The 21,569-nt window shown below is 40.2% G+C and overlaps 1 protein-coding gene across 4 annotated transcripts in view; it reads left to right on the top strand.

The window, feature by feature from the left end:
• LOC108709442 (metabotropic glutamate receptor 4) overlaps positions 1-21,569 on the top strand; it is a 257,543-nt gene that overhangs the window by 156,420 nt on the left and 79,554 nt on the right. For all 4 annotated transcript variants that reach the window (XR_001934634.2, XM_041583822.1, XM_041583823.1 and 1 more), the window contains exons 5-7: positions 981-1,135; positions 1,251-1,391; positions 16,572-16,772. Coding sequence is in view for 3 of the 4 variants with exons in the window: in XM_041583822.1 (XP_041439756.1) it covers positions 981-1,135; positions 1,251-1,391; positions 16,572-16,772 (497 nt within the window). In the remaining variant the exon portion in view is untranslated. The remainder of the gene's footprint in view (positions 1-980; positions 1,136-1,250; positions 1,392-16,571; positions 16,773-21,569) is intronic.

Here is a 21,569-nt window from a genome sequence, read left to right as displayed (position 1 = left end):
GCATTAAAAAAAAGTACCAGAGCAGGAACTAGTCTGATTCATCTCATGGACCTTATGTCTTTTGAATAAATTTGTTATAGATGTTTTCATAGCTCTCTTAAAAGCCTCAACTAGATCGGACAAAGGGTATCCCCTGGAAAGCAAGTGGTCTCTTATTTCAATTGATTTACTAACAAAATCTTCAGAACATATTTTCCTAAGCCGTAAAAATTGCCCAACTGGTTCCTAATTATATAAGGTGGATGAGATGATTTAGCGGATAGAATATTATTGCCTGAGCATTTTTTCTATACAAAGTAGAAAAAATGCTATGTTCTCTTGCCATAAAAGAAATATCTAGAAAATTGATCTTATCGGAGAGAAACTCCTTTGGATTATTTTACTCAATGAATAAATGAACAAGCATTATATTTTGTGTGTCATTGCTCATCTAGTTGTAGGTAGTGATGGGCAAATTTATTCGCCAGGCGCGAATTTGCGCGATTCGACACCACCGAATAAATTCGCGAAAATTTGCTGGCAAAGGTTCACCGGCATCCAAAAAATTGGGCGTCCGCTTCAAAAACGAGACGCCGGTGCCGTTTTGTGAATTATTCGCCGTTTTGCAAATTTCGCTGGAAATTCGCGGCGCAAATTCGCCCATCACTAGTTGTAGGAGCTGCTTGAAAAACATATCATGTTTTAGGTCATATTATACAGAAATATTAATTTCAAAAGGGTTCATAAACTTTCAAGTGTACATATGGTAGTTTCAGATCTCTTTGTTCAAATTGTAGGTCTTTGTGATTTAATAAACATGTATTTTAATACAGTATATTATGTGAACAACTTAAAGTTGAGGTCTTTTGAGTTTTAAACTGGTCTACTTACTATTCTTATCTCAGTCTGTCTCCTTGTCTAACCTAGTATAATTTTCCCTGTCATATTGCTCCGTACTATGCACCTCTGTCCACCAACTCCATGCTAAATCTTTTCTTAAGGCGTGTGCTTGCAGCAGCAAAAAAAGCCAACCAGACTGGACATTTCATGTGGATTGGATCTGACAGTTGGGGCTCTAAAATCTCCCCAGTGCATCAACAGGAGGAAGTAGCAGAGGGAGCAGTCACCATCCTGCCTAAGAGGGCAACAGTTAAAGGTATGTTGTCTATTTTATGGATTGATAAATGATTTTGCTTTCTCCATCTACAGCTACATTTTTTTGTCTTTTCACTGTTTAAATAATGTATTTTCCCTATTTCTATTTTACTTAGGTTTTGATCGTTATTTTACTAGTCGGACATTAGATAACAACAGGAGAAACGTGTGGTTTGCTGAATTTTGGGAAGACAATTTTCACTGCAGACTGAGTCGAAATTCATTGCGCAGGGGGGGACATGGGAAAAAGTGCACTAGTAAGTTGTTTCAGAATACATTACAATATACAGTATATTGCAAAACCATATTAACATGGAGCTGTGTTTAAAGAGACACATATCATATACTACCATGCAAATATTTATTAAAAAGAATATTCTTAAAAGATACTCTGTCTTGAACACCTAATCTCAAAGACTTGCTTAAAGGGGAACGCCACAAAAACATAACGTTTTGAAAAGTAAACATAATTTCAAGCAACTTTACAATATACATCAATTAAAAAATATGCAGACTTTTCATAATTTTTAATGGTTTCTGACAGTTCCCTAAGCCTAGCCCCCTGCTCTTCTGCTGATCTTTCTGACTACTTTGCTGAGCTGGCTAACTACTGTTAGTCTGTTACTTTGTATCAACAGCCAGCTGTCCTCAGCCTGCATCCTCCACACCCACAATTCCCTGTACATGTGATTTCAATAAGGAAAGGAACATTACAGTGCATTGTGCAATGCATTGTGGGTTATGTATTTCCTGCATGCTGTCTGTAAGTTGTTACAATTTGTAGCATCAGTGTTTAGTCCATCCTTCCCTGCCAGGATTTCAAATGATGCAGAAAGAAAAGAACTGTTAAACAGCTGGATTTCACCTTAGAAAATGGTATTTATTCATACTTTTTGAAGGAACATACTTCACAAGATGGCAGCGCCCAGGGGGAACCATGAGGTTATTGGACGCCAGTGCGTTAATCTGGACGCATCATCATGACGCCAGCATCAACATGTGCAGTGTCGATGTGCAATGTCTGTGCTTGATGATTGACGTCATCAAGCAAGTTTTGGACTCCAGAGGATTCAGCCATTGCCCGATTATTGGTTCAACTCAGTTGTGTTCCTGGGTGTGACTGTTGTTATTTTGAACTTCTGATCTTGACCTTGCCTGTATCCCGATTATGAAACTTCACTGCCTGAACCGACTTTTTGCATGGATTGACTACTCTTCTTGACCCCTTCTGTACTGTGAACTGTGTTTATATCTGCAAAGCTTCCTCTTTGGTCCGCAACTGCAAACTGCGCCTTCGGGCCCTGACAGTATAATTGGGCCATGGACCATCTGAGGAAGCTCATATGGAGGCCATATTGAATAAACTCTCAATCATCCAGCTGCCGCTGTTGCAGCAATACCACCGACGGTGCCGTCATCTGCTCCTGCTCCGGAGCCCAAGGTTCCTGCTCCTCCACTCTACAGCGGAGATCCCGGGGCTTTGTAAACCATTGCCGGATCCAATTCGAGCTCCAACCGTCGCAGTACATCTCAGAGAGAGCTAAAGTGGGGTACGTAATTATCCTTTTTCAAGGAAAAGCACTGGAATGGGCATCCCCCTTATGGGAGAAAAATTCTCCACTCGTTCAAGACGGTAACACATTCTTGCAAGCATTCTGTCTTTGACACTCCTGGCCAGGTTACCACTGCTTCATCTCGTCTGCTGCAAATTTGTCAAGGGAGTCGCAGTGCCATTGAATATGCTGTAGACTTACGTACTTTATCAGCTGAGATGAATTGGAATAATTAAGCCTACCATGCGGCCTTCTACCAGGGGCTTTCTACACGTCTCAAAGATGATTTGGTTTCCCCATATCTCCTGGAGCAATTGGAAGACCTCATTATTAAAATCGATACCAGAATGTGGAAACACCAGTCCGACAGAGAGAGAAGCAAGAGATTTCAGCCCTTGCTGGCTCCTTGGTTCCAGGGACCGTTTCTTCCTTCACCTGCTCCTACCTCTTCTACTCCTTCTACTTCTTCTTCTGAGGAACCCATGCAAGTTGGGGGGAGCCCGATTGTCTGAAGAAGAGAAGTTACACAGACGTACAGCCGGGTTGTGTCTGTATTGTGGAGGCAAGGCTCAATTCGCCTACAATTGTCCGGTGAAGCAGGGAAACTACCATGCCTAGGTAGGTTTGGGGAGACTCACCTGGGTGGAATTGATCCTTTTCCCCACTATCCTCTCACCGGTTTATGCTTCCTATACAGTTTCAAGTTACCTCCAAGAAGATCACAGCTCAAGCCTTTCTGGATTCTGGGGTGGCAGGAAACTTCCTGGACCTTTTGCCATTCTGCACAACATCCCTCTACACCCACTGTCGATCCCTCTCTGGGTCTTGGCAATCAATGACTGACCTCTATCCACGGCTTTCATCTCCCATGCCACACAGGAACTTTCCGTTTTGATTGGGGCACTGCATGTGGAGAGACTTTCTTTTCTGATTATTAATTGTCCTTCCACACATTCTTCCATAAACGAGAGAGGACCTCCCGAACATGGACTCTGTTTTCATCTAGATGTTTGGAGTCCCACCATTGAATGGGTTGGAAGTCGGATCTCCCATTGGAGCCCTTACTGCCAGCAAAATTTTTTACCAGCCAATGCAGTTCAGAAGTTGTCTTGTGCATCAATAAATCTTTATTCTCTTCCCATGGCATATCAGGACTTCTGTGATGTGTTTTGTAAAAAGTATGCAGAGACCTTACCCCCTCATCGACCCTACTCCCCGGGACCATGCCTCCTCGTGGTCGTACATATCCGCTATCATTATCAGAAACTAAAGCTATGAAGGACTACATACAAGAGAACCTCAAGCATGACTTCATTCGTCCTTCCTCTTCTCCAGCTGGGGCCGGCTTCTTCTTCATGGAGAAAAAAGATGGCAATGGAATCCAGAAGTCTGGTCTCCCACTCTTTCGGATGAGAGCCAAAATTGGAGTGATCCTAGAAGAAAAAGAAGTTAATAGGGAAGTTCCGCCACTAGAGGGAAATTCCACCACTTCCCATTCATTTCTATGGGGTTTTTAAAGGCGTATTTATCAAAGGGTGAAATTTCACTTTCACCCATTGATAAATACGCCTTTCAAAATCCCATAGAAGTGAATGGAGAGCTGCGGAATTTCACTCTAGTGGCGGAACTTCACTCTTTGATAAATTTACCCCTTAGAGTACATCCAAACTCTAAAATGTCTTTATCCCAGACAGGCCATATGATCCTTATTCTTCTCACATTTTAATTTCGTCATCAGATTCCAACCTGGTTCCAGAAACAAAAAGGCGGATGCATTATCCAGAAGTTTCATTCTGGTGGATTTGTGTCCGAACCAATTGTTCCTTCAACAAAGATTGTAACTGCTTTATTCCCTTCTGTGGCATCACAAATCCTGTTGGCACAATCTTCTGCACCTGCTGATACACCTCTTGGAGTGGTACCCCCGGATCTTCGTCAGACAATTATTTGTCAGTCACACAGTTCCAAGCAAGCTGGTCATACTGGGATCAAGAAGATGATTGAGTTGTTCTCCCGTCTCCTGTGGTGGCCTTCTCTATGGAAGGATGTCAAGGACTTTGTTTCTTCTAGCTGCTTCCAAATCCTGTCATACTTCTCCTGAAGGAATTACGGTTAACACTACCCATTCCCTCTCGACCTTGGACACATTTAGCCATGGAATTTATCGTAGAGCTTCCATCTTCCCGTGGTTTCATGGTCATCTGGGTAGTGATTGGCAGGTTCAGTAAGATGGCTAATTTAATTCCTCTCCGTAAGTTCCCCTCTGCAATGAAACTTTCTAAATTATTTATTCAACACATTTTTGTCTCCATGGTTTTCCCGTTGAAATTGTTTCAGACAGAGGCTCACGATTTATTTCAAAGTTCTGGAGATCATTATGCAAATCCCTCAACATCTCACTACAATTTTCTAAAGCCTATCACCCTCAGTCCAATGGAGCCTCAGAACGTGTCAATCAACAGTTTCTAAGATGCCATATTTCTTTGTGCCAAGATGATTGGGCTGATTTGCTTCCTTGGGCCGAATTTGCTCACAATAATTCACTTCACGCCTCTTCTGAAAGATCTTCTTTTTTTGTGTATATGGTCAACATCCTTTAGCATTTCTGCAAGATTTACTTCTCTCCAATGTACCAGCAGCCAATGATCAAGTATCCCATATGTCCGCCATTTGACAAGCTACTATAGTGAACCTGGAGAAGAATTCCATTGCTCAGAAGACCTATGCAGATAAAAAGCGTTCACCTCCTCCTCAGTATTCTCTTGGTGACAAAGTATGGCTTTCTACCAAAAACATCCACCTCAAGATTCCATCCACTAAATTAGGTCCCAAATTCATTGGGCATTTTCCCATTATTAAACTCAGCAACCCAGTGGCAGTTTGTCTCCAGTTATCCCCTGAGATGAAGATTCCAAATGTATTCAACGTGATTGGTCATTTTTCATATTTTCCTGCTCCTTTAACTGTCGACGGTCATCAAGAGTTCGAAGTTGAAAAATGTTTAGATTCTCACATGTCCAGCGGCTCCCTTCAATACTTGGTGGAATGGAGAGGATTTGGACCAGAAGAATGCTCTTGGGTCAAACATTCCAACATCCATGCTCCACTTCTTGTACGGAGGTTCCACAAAAGATTTCCTCTTAAACCCATCCTTGGTGGTCCGGAGGCCCCCTGTGGAGGAGGGGGTACTGTAAGGAGCTCTCACCGGCGGCTCCGTCCTTCCCAAGATTATGGCGCCCAGGGGGAACCACAAGGTCGTTGGACGCCAGCACTTCAATCTTATCACCAGCATGTCAATCTGGACCCAGCATCATGACACCAGCATCAAAACGTGCAGCATCGACACGCAACATCTGCGCGTGGCGCATGACATCATCAATCGAAAGGATGCCAGAGGATTCAGCCATTGCCTGATTATAGGTTCAACTTAGTTGTGTTCCTGGGTGTGACTATTGTTATTCTAAACTTCTGATCTTGACCTTGCCTGTATCCCGATTACGAAACTTCGCTGCCTGAACTGACCTTTTGCCTGGATTGCCGACTCTTCTTCTTGACCCTTTCTGTACCGCAAACTGTGTTTATATCTGCAAAGCTTCCTCCTTGGTCCGCAACTGGAAACTGCGCCTTTGGGCTCTGACAACAGGTAACTGTGATGGGTATATTAGGGGTTTCTGCATTATGTGGGCCTCTTTATCAGATTATGGTTTGGAAGCCAGAGTTCCCCTTTAACTTTGACAGTGCTGTAAAATATATCCATGTTCCATTTCAGTCAGAAGTGTAAAGGCATAAAGGAAATTGTTTTAGAGGAACAAGAAGTAAGATCATTTCCCAACCTGGGAGAAAATCTTCATGAAATGCATGGTCATATTGGCAACCTTTAGTGGTTTGACTGAAATTATAAGCCAATATTTGGTTTTATGGAGAAAAAAATCAAATAAATTAAGTACATGTAACTTATGTTTATTATGCACATATTCATGAACTATCACAACCTCAATAATCTTGGTTCTCTGTATAGCAGTGGACAAACAGGTCAACCCATAAGGATGGCCTATGGCTCTAGTCTTTACCAAAAACGTAATATTAAATTCAAAGCTTATAATATACAGTATTAGGGAAAATTGAATACTTTTAGGATTCAATTAACCAGATAACATTCAGATGCTACTACAGGTATGGGATCTGTTTTCTAGGAACCAGTTAACCAAAAACCTCCAAAATACAGGAAGGCCATGTCTATAGATGCAATCATAATTAAAATAATTAAATACAGTATAAAAGGAAACCGATTCCCTTTTATACTGTAATACTAAAACAGTACCTTGTACTTGATCCCAACTAAGATATAAGTAATCCCCATTGAGAAAAATAAACAAGTCTGGATTATAACTGCCAAATCCAAACTGTTTACCGGGCCTAAATTGTCCCTATATAGCAGTGGACAGACAGGTCAACCCATAAAGATGGCCTATGGATCTAGTCTTTACCAAAAACCTAATATTAAAGTAGACCTGTCACCCAGACACAAAAATCTGTATAATAAAAGTCCTTTTCAAATTAAACATAAAATCCATTTTCTATTTTTTATTAAAGCATTCATAGCTGTTGTAAACTCATTTAAAAATCTCAGCTGTCAATCAAATATTGTCTGCCCCTCCTCTATGCCATGGGCATAGAGGCGGGGCAGACAATTACTTTCACTTTCCATTCAGCACTTCCTAGATGTCACTGCTCTCCCCACATTCCCCCATTTTCTTTACCATTTAATTGTGTAGCCAGGGCATGGGAATGGACATTGGGTCCCCCATTCTGGTGCACAAACAAGATTCTGAGATGATGCAAGGCTTGCCATAATAACAGTGTGCACAAAATGCCTGCTGCCTGTTTGCTATCATTTTGAATTCCCAGACTGAAGGAAACAAGATTCAAATAATTTATATAGTGTAATTTAAGTTCATTTTGCTTGACTAATGTGATAAAATAGGATTTTTAATAATTTTTTTGGGTGACGGGTCCCCTTTAAATACAAAGCTTATAATATAAAGTATTGGGAAAAATTGAATACTTTTAGGATTCAATTAACCAGATAACATCCAGATGCTACTACAGGTATGGGATCTGTCTTCCAGGAACCAATTAACCAAAAACCTCAGAATTACAGGAAGGCCATGTCTATAGATGCAATCATAATTAAATAATTAGAATTTTTAAAACTGATTTCCTTTTATACTGTAATACTAAAACAGTACATTGTACTTGATCCCAACTAAGATATAAGTAATCCCCATTGAAGGCAAAACAAGCCTATTGGGTTTATTTATTGTTTAAATCATTTTTAGTAGACTTAGGGCTAGTCCACACGGGGAGATAGCGACGCGTTTGCGGTCGCGGCGACAAAGCGCCGCGACAGTCGCCGCGACCGGCGCAGGCGACAGTTTTGTATGGGCGCCTATGTAAAAACGCCTGTGCTAACCACACGAGGCGATGCGCTTTTCAACAGTCGCCTGAAAAAGCCTGGCGAGGCATTTTCAGGCGACTGTTGAAAAGCGCATCGCCTCGTGTGGTTAGCACAGGCGTTTTTACATAGGCGCCCATACAAAACTGTCGCCTGCGCCGGTCGCGGCGACTGTCGCGGCGCTTTGTCGCCGCGACCGCAAACGCGTCGCTATCTCCCCGTGTGGACTAGCCCTTAAAGTATGGAGATCCCAATTACAGAAAGATCCCTTATCTGGAAAACCCCAGGTCCTTATCATTCTGGATAAAAGGTCCAGTATCTGTATTACAATTCTTATAAAATGCATATACCATTAAAACGTTAAATACAAAATGCAGCTAGAATCCATCTTTATACAATAACATTAAAAAGAAAAGTATTTTAAAAATAAATCACGTCCATAGATTCCATTCAAGCTGAAAAATAAATATTATACAGCCATGGACTATGAAGGAAGAACAGGGGTAGTATAGCAACTAATAATAATGAAAATAAATGTAATTATTTCAGAAAAATTAATCTAGAACTAATCTTCATACAATTCTTAAAAAACTCCTAAAATGAATGTGCTTAGAATAGCGATCTAAGCAATTTTGCATGTAATTCTTTTCAGGACATATATACTGTGTGTATATCTATCTATCTATCTATCTATCTATCTATCTATCTATATATATATATATATATATATATATATGTAGTCCCACAGTACCAGCACTCCGATCTTTAAACAGGTTCGTGGTGCACGATCAAATACAGGATATATAGAACAAGAAGGATCAGCACTCACTGTATTGATGTGAAGAAAAGTTTTGCGTTTATTGATTTACAACATAATCCGACGTTTCGGTCCCACCTGGGGACCTTTCTCAAGGATACTGTGTAACTGTGATGTGATCTTTAAATACCCACCCCCCATTAGTGAAAAATGGCGCCAAAGATGACGTCATGAGTCCAAGGTGAAGTGTCAGAACAAAGTTTTTTTCTTTTTCCTCTCTCTTTGACTTTTCATCCGTTTCCTAAGTGATGTTGTGCAATACTGGTTGTCCCCAGTAGGTGTCATGGTTCACACACTGTGTGGATTAATGTCCATAAAAGAAACATTTGTATCCAAAAAAACATTTGTACTTAAGAGTAACATTTGTGCTTTAAAAACATTGTATATACAAAAAACTTCGTATAAGATACTTCTTATAACACATAGACAAGAAATTAGATGGTTACTTACAGAGGTAAGAAGAGTGTGTACAATAATATGATTCTGTAAAACGAGAAAAAGGGGTATGTTAATTTAACTAATAAAATTAATGCTGATTAGACCATTATGCCAAGAAACAATTTAATTGTAGTTGCCCATTTAACCCCTTCGGGATGACGCAATCAAGCTCGTAAATCCAAAAAGCTTCACGTTTCAGCAACAGTTGCTCAACATCTCCACCCCTAGGCGGTATAGGAATGTGGTCTATAGGCATACACTTGAATTGTGAGGGATCATGTCTGGCTTCACGCCAATGTTTGGCGACGGGTTGTTGGGCAATGTCCTGCTTGTTGGGGTCTACCCGTCTGTCTGGGTTCAAGGCTGCCCTGATTGTTGCCCTATGCATGTTAATTCTATCTTTAAGTTGCCTCACAGTTTTACCACAGTATACTAGACCACATGGACACTTGATCACATATATCACCATTGTAGTGGTGCATGTCATCCTATGTCTAATTTTGTATTGCTTGCCAGTTCTGGGGTGTCTGAATTCTGTCCCTGTGATCAACGTGTTACACATCACACACCCCGTGCATCTGTACACCCCAGGGCGTGATGTTAAGAAATGGGTGGCTTCTGATCGAGTATATTTTTGTGCTGGGTCAGATGGGCTGAGATGTTCTTTGAGGTTAGTGTTTCTGCGATAACTGAACATGGGTCTGCGAGGAATCTTGTCACACAAAACATCGTCATTGGACACAATTTCCCAATGTTTAAGCACCGACTTTTTTGTATTGCTGCTGTGGGGATTGTATTTACTGACGTAATATATATCCCCCTCCCCTACCTTCTTAGTTGGATCAATGACAGGTTTCAATAACTCCTGGCGATCAAGTAACATGGTTAGATTTATAGTTTCCTTGATCAGTCTTTCAGGATATCCCCTTTCCAAAAATTTCTGGCCCATCTCCATTAGGTCCTTGTATTTCTGCTCGGGGTCACTGTCTATCCGTGCAACTCTTACCATTTGAGATTTGGGAAGAGAGTCTAAGAGGTGTTTGGGATGATGGCTGCTGTAGTGTAATAATGTGTTTCTGTCAGTAGTTTTAGTGTATATACGTGTGTCCAGACCCTTACTCGATTTATAGAGTAACACATCTAGGAAGTTAATCTGATGCGCATTGTAGTTCAGTGTAAGTTTAATGGGGGTGTCTAATAGATTAAGGCCGTCCACATATGTTTCCAATTGCTCAGGTGTACCACTCCAAAGAAAAAAAATATCGTCAATGTAGCGCCGGTAGAAACTACCATACCGTCTAAATAGTGTATGGTTATAAATATGTTTCTGCTCAAAATCATGCATAAAAGCATTAGCATATACGGGCGCAACCCTGGAACCCATCGCGGTGCCAGTGCGTTGGAGGTAAAATTGCCGCTCAAATTTGAAATAGTTCTTGTTGAGTATGAACCTGAGCAACTGTATAGCGTATTGGACTGGTGGACCGACATAATTAGAGTTGTGTGTAATGAGGTTCTGTACAGCCTCAAGACCTTTGTCGTGCGGTATGCAGGTGTATAAACTTTGTACATCTAATGTGACAAGGATCAATTCATCGACCTTCAAATTTATGCTTTGAACAACGTTAAGAAAATCAGTAGTGTCTTTAAGATAACTTCCAATGGCGGTAATGCATGGTTGTAGTAAGATGTCTAGATATTGCGATATCTTTTCGTTGAGAGACCCTGTGCATGCAATAATTGGTCTGCCAGGAGGTCTCTCCACACTCTTGAGAAAGGTCCCCAGGTGGGACCGAAACGTCGGATTATGTTGTAAATCAATAAACGCAAAACTTTTCTTCACATCAATACAGTGAGTGCTGATCCTTCTTGTTCTATATATATATATATATATATATATATATATATATATATATATATATAAAGACCGGCCCTAAATTTAGAGACAACTGAATGTGTTTGTTTATTATTAACAACCACAATACAAGTCAGTCAACTCTATATCAGTTAGAGCACCTATAAATAAACATCTGGTCATGATTTTAGGAAAATTCTTGCTCAAAGAATTCTATAAAAAGAGTGGCAGAGGAAGGTGCAATGGATGATCCCTTAGTTGTTCTTAAATGTGTGTGCCATTCTGAGCAGTTCCACTAAAAAGTCACTAGAGTAGTTACTTGAGGAGCTTTGCCTGCCGGACAAAAACTACTATTGGAAAAGGAAGCCTGCTGGATCTACAGTATAATCTTCGGAAAACATTGTCATTGTTCTGCCTTGTGTACATTTTTCTGCAGTGTACTGGGCCAGGTTTCCTTTTTTGGCGCCCTTAGGCCGACTGAGTCTACTGCCTGCCGGAAACTCGTGCAGCCGTGCACCCCCCCTGCGAGTGGATGTGGTGGCCCCTAGTGCCTGTGACCATGTGCACATCGCGGCTCCTGGTGCTTGGCTAGATGCGGTTGGGCGGCATGCCTCCCCTCAAAATTTGCCGCACTAGGCCCTGGCCTTTTTTCCCTTGCCAAAAATCTGGGCCTGGCAGTGTATTCCCTCTTACAGGTGCGTGGCTGTGTTGTTGAACACAACCACACACCATACCTCCCAACTGTCCAATTTTCTAGAGGACAGTGCCTATTTTAATAGTTCAGCCCACAGTCCCTAAGATCTCTATCTATCTTCTAGCTCTTTCCTCTTGGACAAATCAATGCAATCTCAAATTGAATTTTGAAAAAAACTGTAGTTTTACCTATTGTTAATACTGCTTAATAGTCTGGGGAAAGTATCTGACTCTTCCATCCCATTCTCTGATCATGTTAATACCACAAGTCACATTTTATGAAACAACAGGAAAAACCTAGAAACAACCACTACAACACTTACCCATGCCCTTATCCTATCATGGACTCTACCCTCTTTAGTCTGTCTTAAAGGGATTCTGTCATGATTTTTATGATGTAGTTTTTATTTCTAAATTGCATTGTTTACACTGCAAATAATTCACTCTACCATATAAAATTTCATTCCTGAACCAGCAGGTGTATTTTTGGCGTGTAGGCAGCCATTCCAGGTCATTTTGTCTGGTTATGTGCTTTCAGAAAGAGCCAGCACTTTAGGATGGAACTGCTTTCTGGCAGGCTGTTGTTTCTCCTACTCAATGTAACTGAATTTGTCGCAGTGGGACCTGGATTTTACTATTGAGTGCTGTTTTTATATTTACCAGGTAGCCGTTATCTTGTGTTCTGGAGCTGCTATCTGGTTACCTTCCCCTTGTTCTGTTGTTAGGCTGCTGGGGGGAAAGGGAGGGGGGGATGATCTCACTCCAACTTGCAGTGCAGCAGTAAAGAGTGACTGAAATTTATCAAAGCACAAGTCAGATGACTGGCGGCAGCTGGGAAACTGACAATATGCCTAGCCTCATGTTAGATTTCAAAATTAAATATTAAAAAAATCTGTTTGATCTTTTGAGAAATGGATTCAAGTGCAGAATTCTGCTTGAGCAGCACTATTTTGAAAGAAAACACTTTTCCTATAACATTAACCCTTTAAGCTGTCGTTCTGCAGGCCACTCCACTGTCAATCTTTATCATGACTTCTCATTAAACAAGGAATAACTTGCAAACTCTTCCTTTTGACTTTTAATATCCTTCTTCCTCCACACCTCACTGCATTTTCTATTATGTCTCAATTCATTGCAAACTGACCTGTCCCTTCCTTTGAGAGACCCCATCTGGTCTTGCTATCCACTTCCATTGAACACTGATATAACATCTACCTCTTGGCACTTAACCTCCCTTTTAAGTTATTCACACATTTTTAAAAAAAAATTGTACCAGGTAAGATGTAATAATCAATTAACATAGAAGTAGTTACTTGTCATCTGTTTAAAGGAAAACTATACCCCCAAAATGAATACTTAAGCAACAGATAGTTTATATCAAATTGAATGACATATTAAAGAATCGTACCAACTGGAATATATATTTACATAAATATTGCCCTTTTACATTTCTTGCCTTGAACCACCATTTCGTGACTCTATCTGTGCTGCCTCAGAGATCACCTGACCAGAAATACTACAACACTAACTGTAACAGGAAGAAGTGAGGAAGCAAAAGGCAGAACTCTGTCTGTTAATTGGCTCATGTGACCTTACATGTGGTGTGTATGTGTGCACAGTGAATCTTACGATCTCAGGGGGCGGCCCTTATTTTTTAAAATGGCAATTTTCTATTTATGATTACCCAATGGCACATACTACTAAAAAAGTATATTATTATGATAATGGTTCATTTACATAAAGCAGGGTTTTACACATGAGCTGTTTTACTCAGCATCTTTTAATAGAGACCTACATTGTTTGGGGGGTATAGTTTTCCTTTAAAATCAGGCATCTTATTGGCTATGGATTATGGAACCTGGGCATTTTATTTTTGGATGTTTTTATATGCTATTGTACAAATCCTATTGACAGTAGTGTTGTATTGTTTTATTACACAGTGCTGAACAAGTAAAACTATAACGTAGTTAAGTTGGGTTGAAAAAAGACCAAAATCCATCAAGTTCAACCCCTCCAAATGAACCTCAGTGCATAAATATACACATGCACTCATTCTGACCTATGTATAAACACACACACACATAGATAAACTATATATACCAATATCCCTACTAATTTTTGCTTATAGTATCACAATAGCCTTTTATTGTATGCTTGTAATAAATGTTGTAAATTGGCAATCCGGAAAGCAAGAAAGGAAATGAAGAGTTAATTGCGATGGAGGTGAAAACTAACCATAAAAAGTTTTTTAAATATATTAATTGTAAAAAGATGCAGGTTGAGAGTGTTGCTCCATTAAATAATGGGATCAGTATGGTTGTAACAGATACAGAAAAGGCAAATGTGTTAAATCAGTTATTTTCTTCAGTGTATACAATAGAGGAGTCTAAATTCCCATGCTCACTTTATAGCTGCACTAATGGCTCAGCTCAATCTAGTCAATGGCTAACTCAGGATATGATTCATAAAGCTTTAATAAAAATTAATGTAAACAAGGCTACAGGGCCTGATGGTATACATCCCTGGGTTCTAAGAGAGCTTAGTTCAGTTTTAGACCAGCCCCTATTTCTGATTTTCTCAGATTCACTTTCATCCGGTATGGTGCCTATGGATTGGAGAAAAGCTGATGTTATTCCAATATTTAAAAAGGGATTACAATCTAAGCCTGGCAATTATAAACCAGTAAGCTTGACATCTGTGGTGGGCAAATTATTTGAAGGTTTGTTAAGGGATCACATTCAAAATTTTGTCCTAGTGAATGGCATTATGAGCAGCAATCAGCATGGCTTTATGAAGGATAGGTCATGTCAGACAAATTTGGGGGGGGGCAGTAGATGTAGATGTGATGTGATCTATTTGGATTTTGCCAAAGCGTTTGATACTGTGCCCCACAAACGACTGCTTTCTAAACTAAGGTCTGTTGGGCTTTATGAAGTCGTTTGCACATGGAGAGGAAACTGGCTACAGGATCGGGTACAGAGGGTTGATGTTAATGGTACATTCTCTACTTGGAGTCAGGGGCGCGCCGCCAATGAGGCGAGCTGAGCCGCTCGCCTCAGACGGCAGCGCCTGAAAGGATTCCAGGGGCGGCAAAAAGCCACTCCTGCACCTTTAAGAGCCGAATTTCCGGTTTTTGAACCGGAAATTTGGCTGTACTATTGCGAGAGAGTGCAATTGTGCTCTCCGCAATAGTGTTTCTGCCTCCCCTCCCGACACGTAAGTTGGTGAGGGGGGGGGCATTGCTGCGGCTGCAGGCGGCTCCTTAGTCAGAATCGGCGCTGCTTGGAGTAAGGTTCTTAGTGGGGTCCCCAGGTATTAGGTCCACTATTATTTAACTTGTTCATTAATGACTTAGGGGAGGATGTTGTAAGTAATATATCAGTGTTTGAAGATGACACAAAACTATCCAGCCCAATTAATTCCATCCAAGATGTGGCATCCTTGCAACACGATCTTGACAAACTGGCAATCTGGGCAGCTAAGTGGCAAATGAGATTCAATATTGATAAATGTAAAGTCATGCACCTTGGATGTAAAAATATCCAAGCCACTTATACCCTTAATGGTACCGCACTAGGCAAATCCATTATGGAAAAAGACCTTGGAGTCCTTGTAGATGATAAACTTGGCTGTAGCAAGCAATGCCAGTCAGCAGCATCAAGGGCAAATAAGGTCTTGAGCTGTATTAAAAGGGGCATAGAGTCACGGGAGGAGGGGTTCATTCTTCCACTGTATAGAGCACTTGTAAGGCCCCATCTAGAATATGCCGTACAGTTTTGGTCTCCATCACTCAAACAGGACATTATTGTATGTTTTTGTATTAGAAAGGGTACAGAGAAGGGCAACTAAGCTGGTGAAAGGTATGGAAAATCTTAGACATGAGGAAAGACTGGCCAAATTGGGGATGTTCACGCTGGAGAAGAGGCGCTTAAGGGGTGATGTGATAACTATGTATAAATATATAAGGGGATCATATAATAATCTCTCTAATGCTTTATTTACCAGTAGGTCTTTCCAGCTGACACAAGGTCACCCATTCCGATTAGAAGAAAAGAGGTTCCCCCTAAATATTCGGAAAGGGGTTTTTTACAGTGAGAGCTGTTAAGATGTGGAATTCTCTCCCTGAATCAGTTGTACAGGCTGATACATTAGATAGCTTTAAGAAGGGTTTGGATGGCTTTTTAGCAAGTGAGGGAATACAGGGTTATGGAAGATAGCTCATAGTACAAGTTGATCCAGGAACTAATCCAATTGCCATTTTGGAGTCAGGAAGGAGTTTTTTCCCCCTCTGAGGCAAATTGGTGAGGCTTCAGATGGGTTTTTTGCCTTCCTCTGGATCAACTGGCAGTTAGGCAGATATAATAAAATAAAAAAAATAAAAAAAGGTTGAACTTGATGGACGTGTGTCTTTTTTCAACCTTACTTACTATGTTACTATGTAAGTCAACAAGCCACTCTTAAAGACATTTTATAGGATCTGCCATCATCCGGGCATTCCACAATCTCACTGCCATCACTGCGAAAACCACCTATTTTTTTTAAATTAATTCAGCATTATTAGTTATTACTAGACTCATATCTTTATCAGTTTTCAGTATATTTATTGCTCTATTTTACCTTTGACAGATCAAGAACGGATCGGTGTGGGGTCTGCATATGAACAGGAGGGGAAGGTTCAGTTTGTGATTGATGCGGTGTACTCCATGGCCTACGCACTCCATACAATGCACAAAACTGTTTGTCCTGGCAGTGTTGGACTTTGCAGTCGCATGGACCCAGTCGATGGAGTTGAACTTCTAAAATATATCCGTAGTGTCAACTTCACTGGTGAGAAGGAAAATATAACTAGTTTTTGTTTGCATGAAGAGATTATTTTATTGATGGATTTTCTATAAATATAATTATCAACATAATGCTACAGTATATTGATCTAAAAAAAAAAAGTCTATGTGCAACCTTTCTGCTAAAAAAACTTGATAATTAAAAATTAAGGTTATTGCAATAAAATATTAATCTTGACAAAAACTGGACAGATATCGAAATGAAAAAGGTATACATCCTTTCTTGCTGAAAAGGTATTTATTCCATGTCTGAACTATTTATCACCTTGCTTAATTTCTTCATTTCTCCAGCCTCAATGCCTTTCTTTTGTCCTAAAGAAATGTATCCAAAATGCTGTCTTTGTACTATTTGCTATCATAGGGTTTAAATGTTTTGCAAATCATCCCATTCTCTTTATATTCATATTTTACGCAATTTACATAATATCCCTACTCTTTTGAAATTGAATTGTAAATTTGTGCCTTTAATAATGATGCAGATAGCACCACATGTTCTTTTCTGTTGATTTCACCTTACATCAACATGCTAATTGTACTAGTATTTGCAAGCCCAGATTTGTAGTGAGGCCACAAAGGCCTGGGCCTAGGGCGGAAAAATTTTAGGGGAAGCATGCTGCCCAACTGCTTTCTGAGGAGCACTGGGGACACACAGATCCCCAGTGCTCCGGGGCATGCGTGCATGGGGAGTGGGAGCAGGTGCTAGGACCGCATGACCTAGGCGTGTCCGTGCAGGAGATCCGGCCATAAGTATTTGCATCCTTGGCAGAGTGAGGCTAAGTTGTTTATCCTGGGAGGCTTAGCAATTTCTGGCCAGAAATATTAACTTCTCTTTACATGCCTTATTTCCAATTTGTAGTATATTTATTACAGTCTGCTATGGACTTGTGAATGCGCAATTAATACGATCTAAATCCACATATCCCACCCAGTGGACCCTTATCTTGTATCTTTAATTTTGTCTTGTCTAATTCTCACTTTTGCTAACACAGTACAGCAGCTTACTAGTATTGATTGATGGAAGGCCTGTTGAACTCAATGATAGGATCTATTTTCCTTATTTTGCAATTAAGAGAGATCAAACCTTGCCTATGAACATGTAATGGGGGCCATATGGGTAGTAAGAAAACAGTTGAATGAGTATTTCAAAGGTCTCACTGGCCAGGGGAAGCAGAGGAAGTTACAAAGTACTGTTAATATTGTCCAGAGTGCCAAGTCACTGCCCCTGTGCCAGTGGCATTACTAGATATCACTGGGCCCCACAGCAAATTACTTTTCAGGCCTCCTTGACCCGCTTGACCTGTTTTACCAATATTTATTGAAATTGTATATGAATCAGGGTCTCATAGGGCCCCTATAGCTCGTTGGCCCCCCTGCAGCCGCAGGGTCTGCTTCCTCTGCTGTTACGCCCCTGCCCTGTGCCATACTTCCATCCTCTTGTGTTGCTTCCCATTATTGAGGTTTCTTTTGAAAGGCTAGCCATGGACCTAGTGGGTCTCTGGCAAAGTCTGAGGGCCTCAGTATATCCTAATTGTTATGGACTATGCCACTCACTATCCTGAGACTATCCCACTATATAATACATCTGCTAAGGTTTTTGCCATAAAAGCTGGTGCAGGTGTTTAGTAAAGTTAGTATACCAGAAGGAGATACTTACGTATTAAGAAATTCCATTTATGTCTAGGGTAACAAAAGAGCTTTGTAAACAGTTCAAAAGTAACCAAGTCCAGAACTTCAGTCTATCACCCCCAGATTTACAGAATGCCTTAAAACTTTAAAAGCCATGAAAAGTTATGGACAAAGATACGAAAACTTGGGATCAGTCCCTTAGTACCCTAGATATACTTATTCTGAGTTGCTGTATGGCAAATATCTCAGGGGACTGTCAGATGTTGCTAAACAGCCTTGGGCAGTTATTTTATGCATTAATGGGTGCTTTTTGTGCCACAACATGGGCACAAGCATGAGTTTTTTTCAGAAACTTTGATTGAGGAAACAGATGCATTAGAGTGGGTTTAAAGGAATTGTTCAGTATAAAAATAAAAATTGGGAAAATAGATCGGCTGTGCAAAATAAAAAAAATTATCTAATATAGTTAGTTAACCAAAAATGTAATTTACAAAGGCTGGAGTGACTGGATGTCTAACATAATAGCCAGAATACTGGCAACATCCAGTCACTCCAGCCTTCATGGATTGCATTTTTGACTACCTAAATATATTAGAAACATTTTTTTATTTTGCACAGCCTATCTATTTACCCAGTTTTTATATCTGCACTGAACTGTCCCTTTAAGTGTAGTTCTTTCACAGCTACAGAATGGGGAGGAACACCCAGTGAGTATTCTAGATGGGGCCTTACCAGTGCTCTGTACAATGGAAGAATGACACCCTTCTCCTACATCTATGCCCCTGTTAATACAGATAAGACCTTGTTTGCCCTTGCAGCTGCTGACTGACACTGCTTGCTACTGCCAAGATTATTATCTACAAGGATTCAAATGTCCTTTTCCATTATGAATTTGCCTAGTGCAGTCCCATTAAGGGTACAAATGACTTACATATTTTTACATCCCAGGTGCATGAATCAGGTGATCTCATTTGCCACTTACCCGCCCAGATTGCCAGTTAGTCAAGATCCTACAGCACTGGGTACACATAATTGAAATTCTGCGTATAATATATTAAAGGACACCTCTCTCTTACTTTCTTCTACAATTTCTGTCTTTTTTCTAGCATTTCTTTACAGTTTATGTGTCATGTGCCCTGGCCTCTTCACATTTCTTCTGTGGATTGGAAATGAATGAAGACTGCATAAGCTGCACCAAACATTGTCTTCTGGTAGCATACATTTTTTCACAGCATCGCCAGCAAGAATATAATCATCTCCTGGCTCAACACCCTGTTAAAGTTAACTTTAAGCAGCCAGCAACAATATGATTATCTTCTCTTTAAAAAGCCTGATAAGGGTGCACAGTTCTTCAATACATGTGTGTGTGGAAGGCTTGTAGTGCCTGTAGTCTTCAGTAGTCTACACTCCTGCCTTTTTTTCTTGCGCTGCCCAGCATTTTTTTCCTGTGCTGCCCTGCATTCCAGTTAAAAGCATTCAATCGCAGGGGAGCACAGGTCCAGATGCAGACAATTATTCTTAAGTAGGCCACAGCACCTGTGTTCAGTGGCATAATCATATTTTATTAAACGCGTCATAATACCTGCAAGCCCTAAAATTGCTTATGCAGTCTAATCCTCCCACAGGGTAGGACATGTGTATTTTGAGAAGTGAGCATTGTTACCAGGTTCTGCTTAGTGTTACTGGGGTTAAGGCAAGACAAGAGTATTGTATTGTAGTTGCTGGATGTGTTGTGAAAAAGATTTATGTTACCAGCGGTGATGTTATGCACGTGCTGCAAAAAAAACAAAAGAACTCCTGCTATAGGGGATGCAATTTAGTGGTGGGATGTAATCCCGTCACATCTTACCCCGATTCAAGCACTGTGTGTACCTTTTGCAGTCCTCCAATAAGTCAGTGTACCATACTATGTCTGCCATAGTCTGCCTGTGTGTGCCACTCCTATGCTGGCTGTGGAAGGTGAGCAAGGTGTATAGTTCTATTCTAGGGATAGTTACTAGAGTTAGTGAATAGCATGCATGCACAGTTAAGTAAAACTAATAACATCACATTATAATTAACATTATATTTAAAAGGGTACTTCAACTTAAATTTTAGCATTTTATAGGATGACTGATTCTTAGGTACTTTTTAATTAATCTTAATTATTTTTATTTATTATTATTTATTTTATTATTTGCCTTATTCTTCTGACTCTTTCCAGCTTTCATAAAGGGGATCACTGACTCCAGCAGCCAAACACATATTGCTCTGTAAGGCACAATAGTAAAAAAAATACAGCAAATAAAAAGTAAAGATAAATTGCAAATTGTGTCAAATTATGAAGATGTATATTATGCCAAAAGTTATTTGGAATATGAACTACCCCTTTATTATTACTGTGCATGAGAGCTGCCAGGAAAGCAAACAAGAACAGAAGAAGAAAGAATGTGCTTTTGCTTTTCTCTCCCTTGCCTCCTATTTTCAAATCTCTTGTCTCCTTTTCTTAATTTGTCATTTTTCTTTTATATGGCATTTTTTGTTCTTTTCTGTACCCCCTCTTTTTCTTCACACTCCCAAATATTATTTTTCTTTCTTACATTTTCCCCTTTCATATTACCCTGCTTCACTGATTACTCCTCAATATGCTTTGTTCATTTTTCCCATCCTATTCACTTTTTTTTCCCATCTGATCCTGCACTCCACTCCACTTCGATTCATATTTATCTTTTTTATCTGACCCTTGGCAAACCTGGCAATTACTATATGATTGTACCCCCTACTGATAAATAAACACGCACACACAGGTTTTTTTTATCTTAACCTTTAAATGGGACCCGTCACTCAAAAAAATTATTCAAAATCCTATTTTAGTCAAGCAAAATCAACTTTACTTACACTATATAAATTATTTTAATATTGTTTTCTTCAGTATGGGAATTCAAAATTATAGCAAGCAGGCAGGTATCATTTTGTGGACACTGTTATTAAGGCAAGCCTTGCATCATCTCAGAATCTTGTTTGTGCACCAGAATGGGGGACCCAATGTCCATCCCCATGCCCTGGCTACACAATTAAATGGTGAAGAGAACAGAGCAATGTGTGGAGAGCAGTGACATCTAGGAAGTGCTGAATGGAAAGTGAAAGTAATTGTCTGCCCCGTCTCTATGCCTAGGCA

Source organism: Xenopus laevis, chromosome 2S (assembly GCF_017654675.1).
Source record: "Xenopus laevis strain J_2021 chromosome 2S, Xenopus_laevis_v10.1, whole genome shotgun sequence".
NCBI lineage: Eukaryota > Metazoa > Chordata > Amphibia > Anura > Pipidae > Xenopus > Xenopus laevis.
Note: the sequence above shows the minus strand (reverse complement) of the source record. Positions and strands in the feature narration are given on the sequence as shown.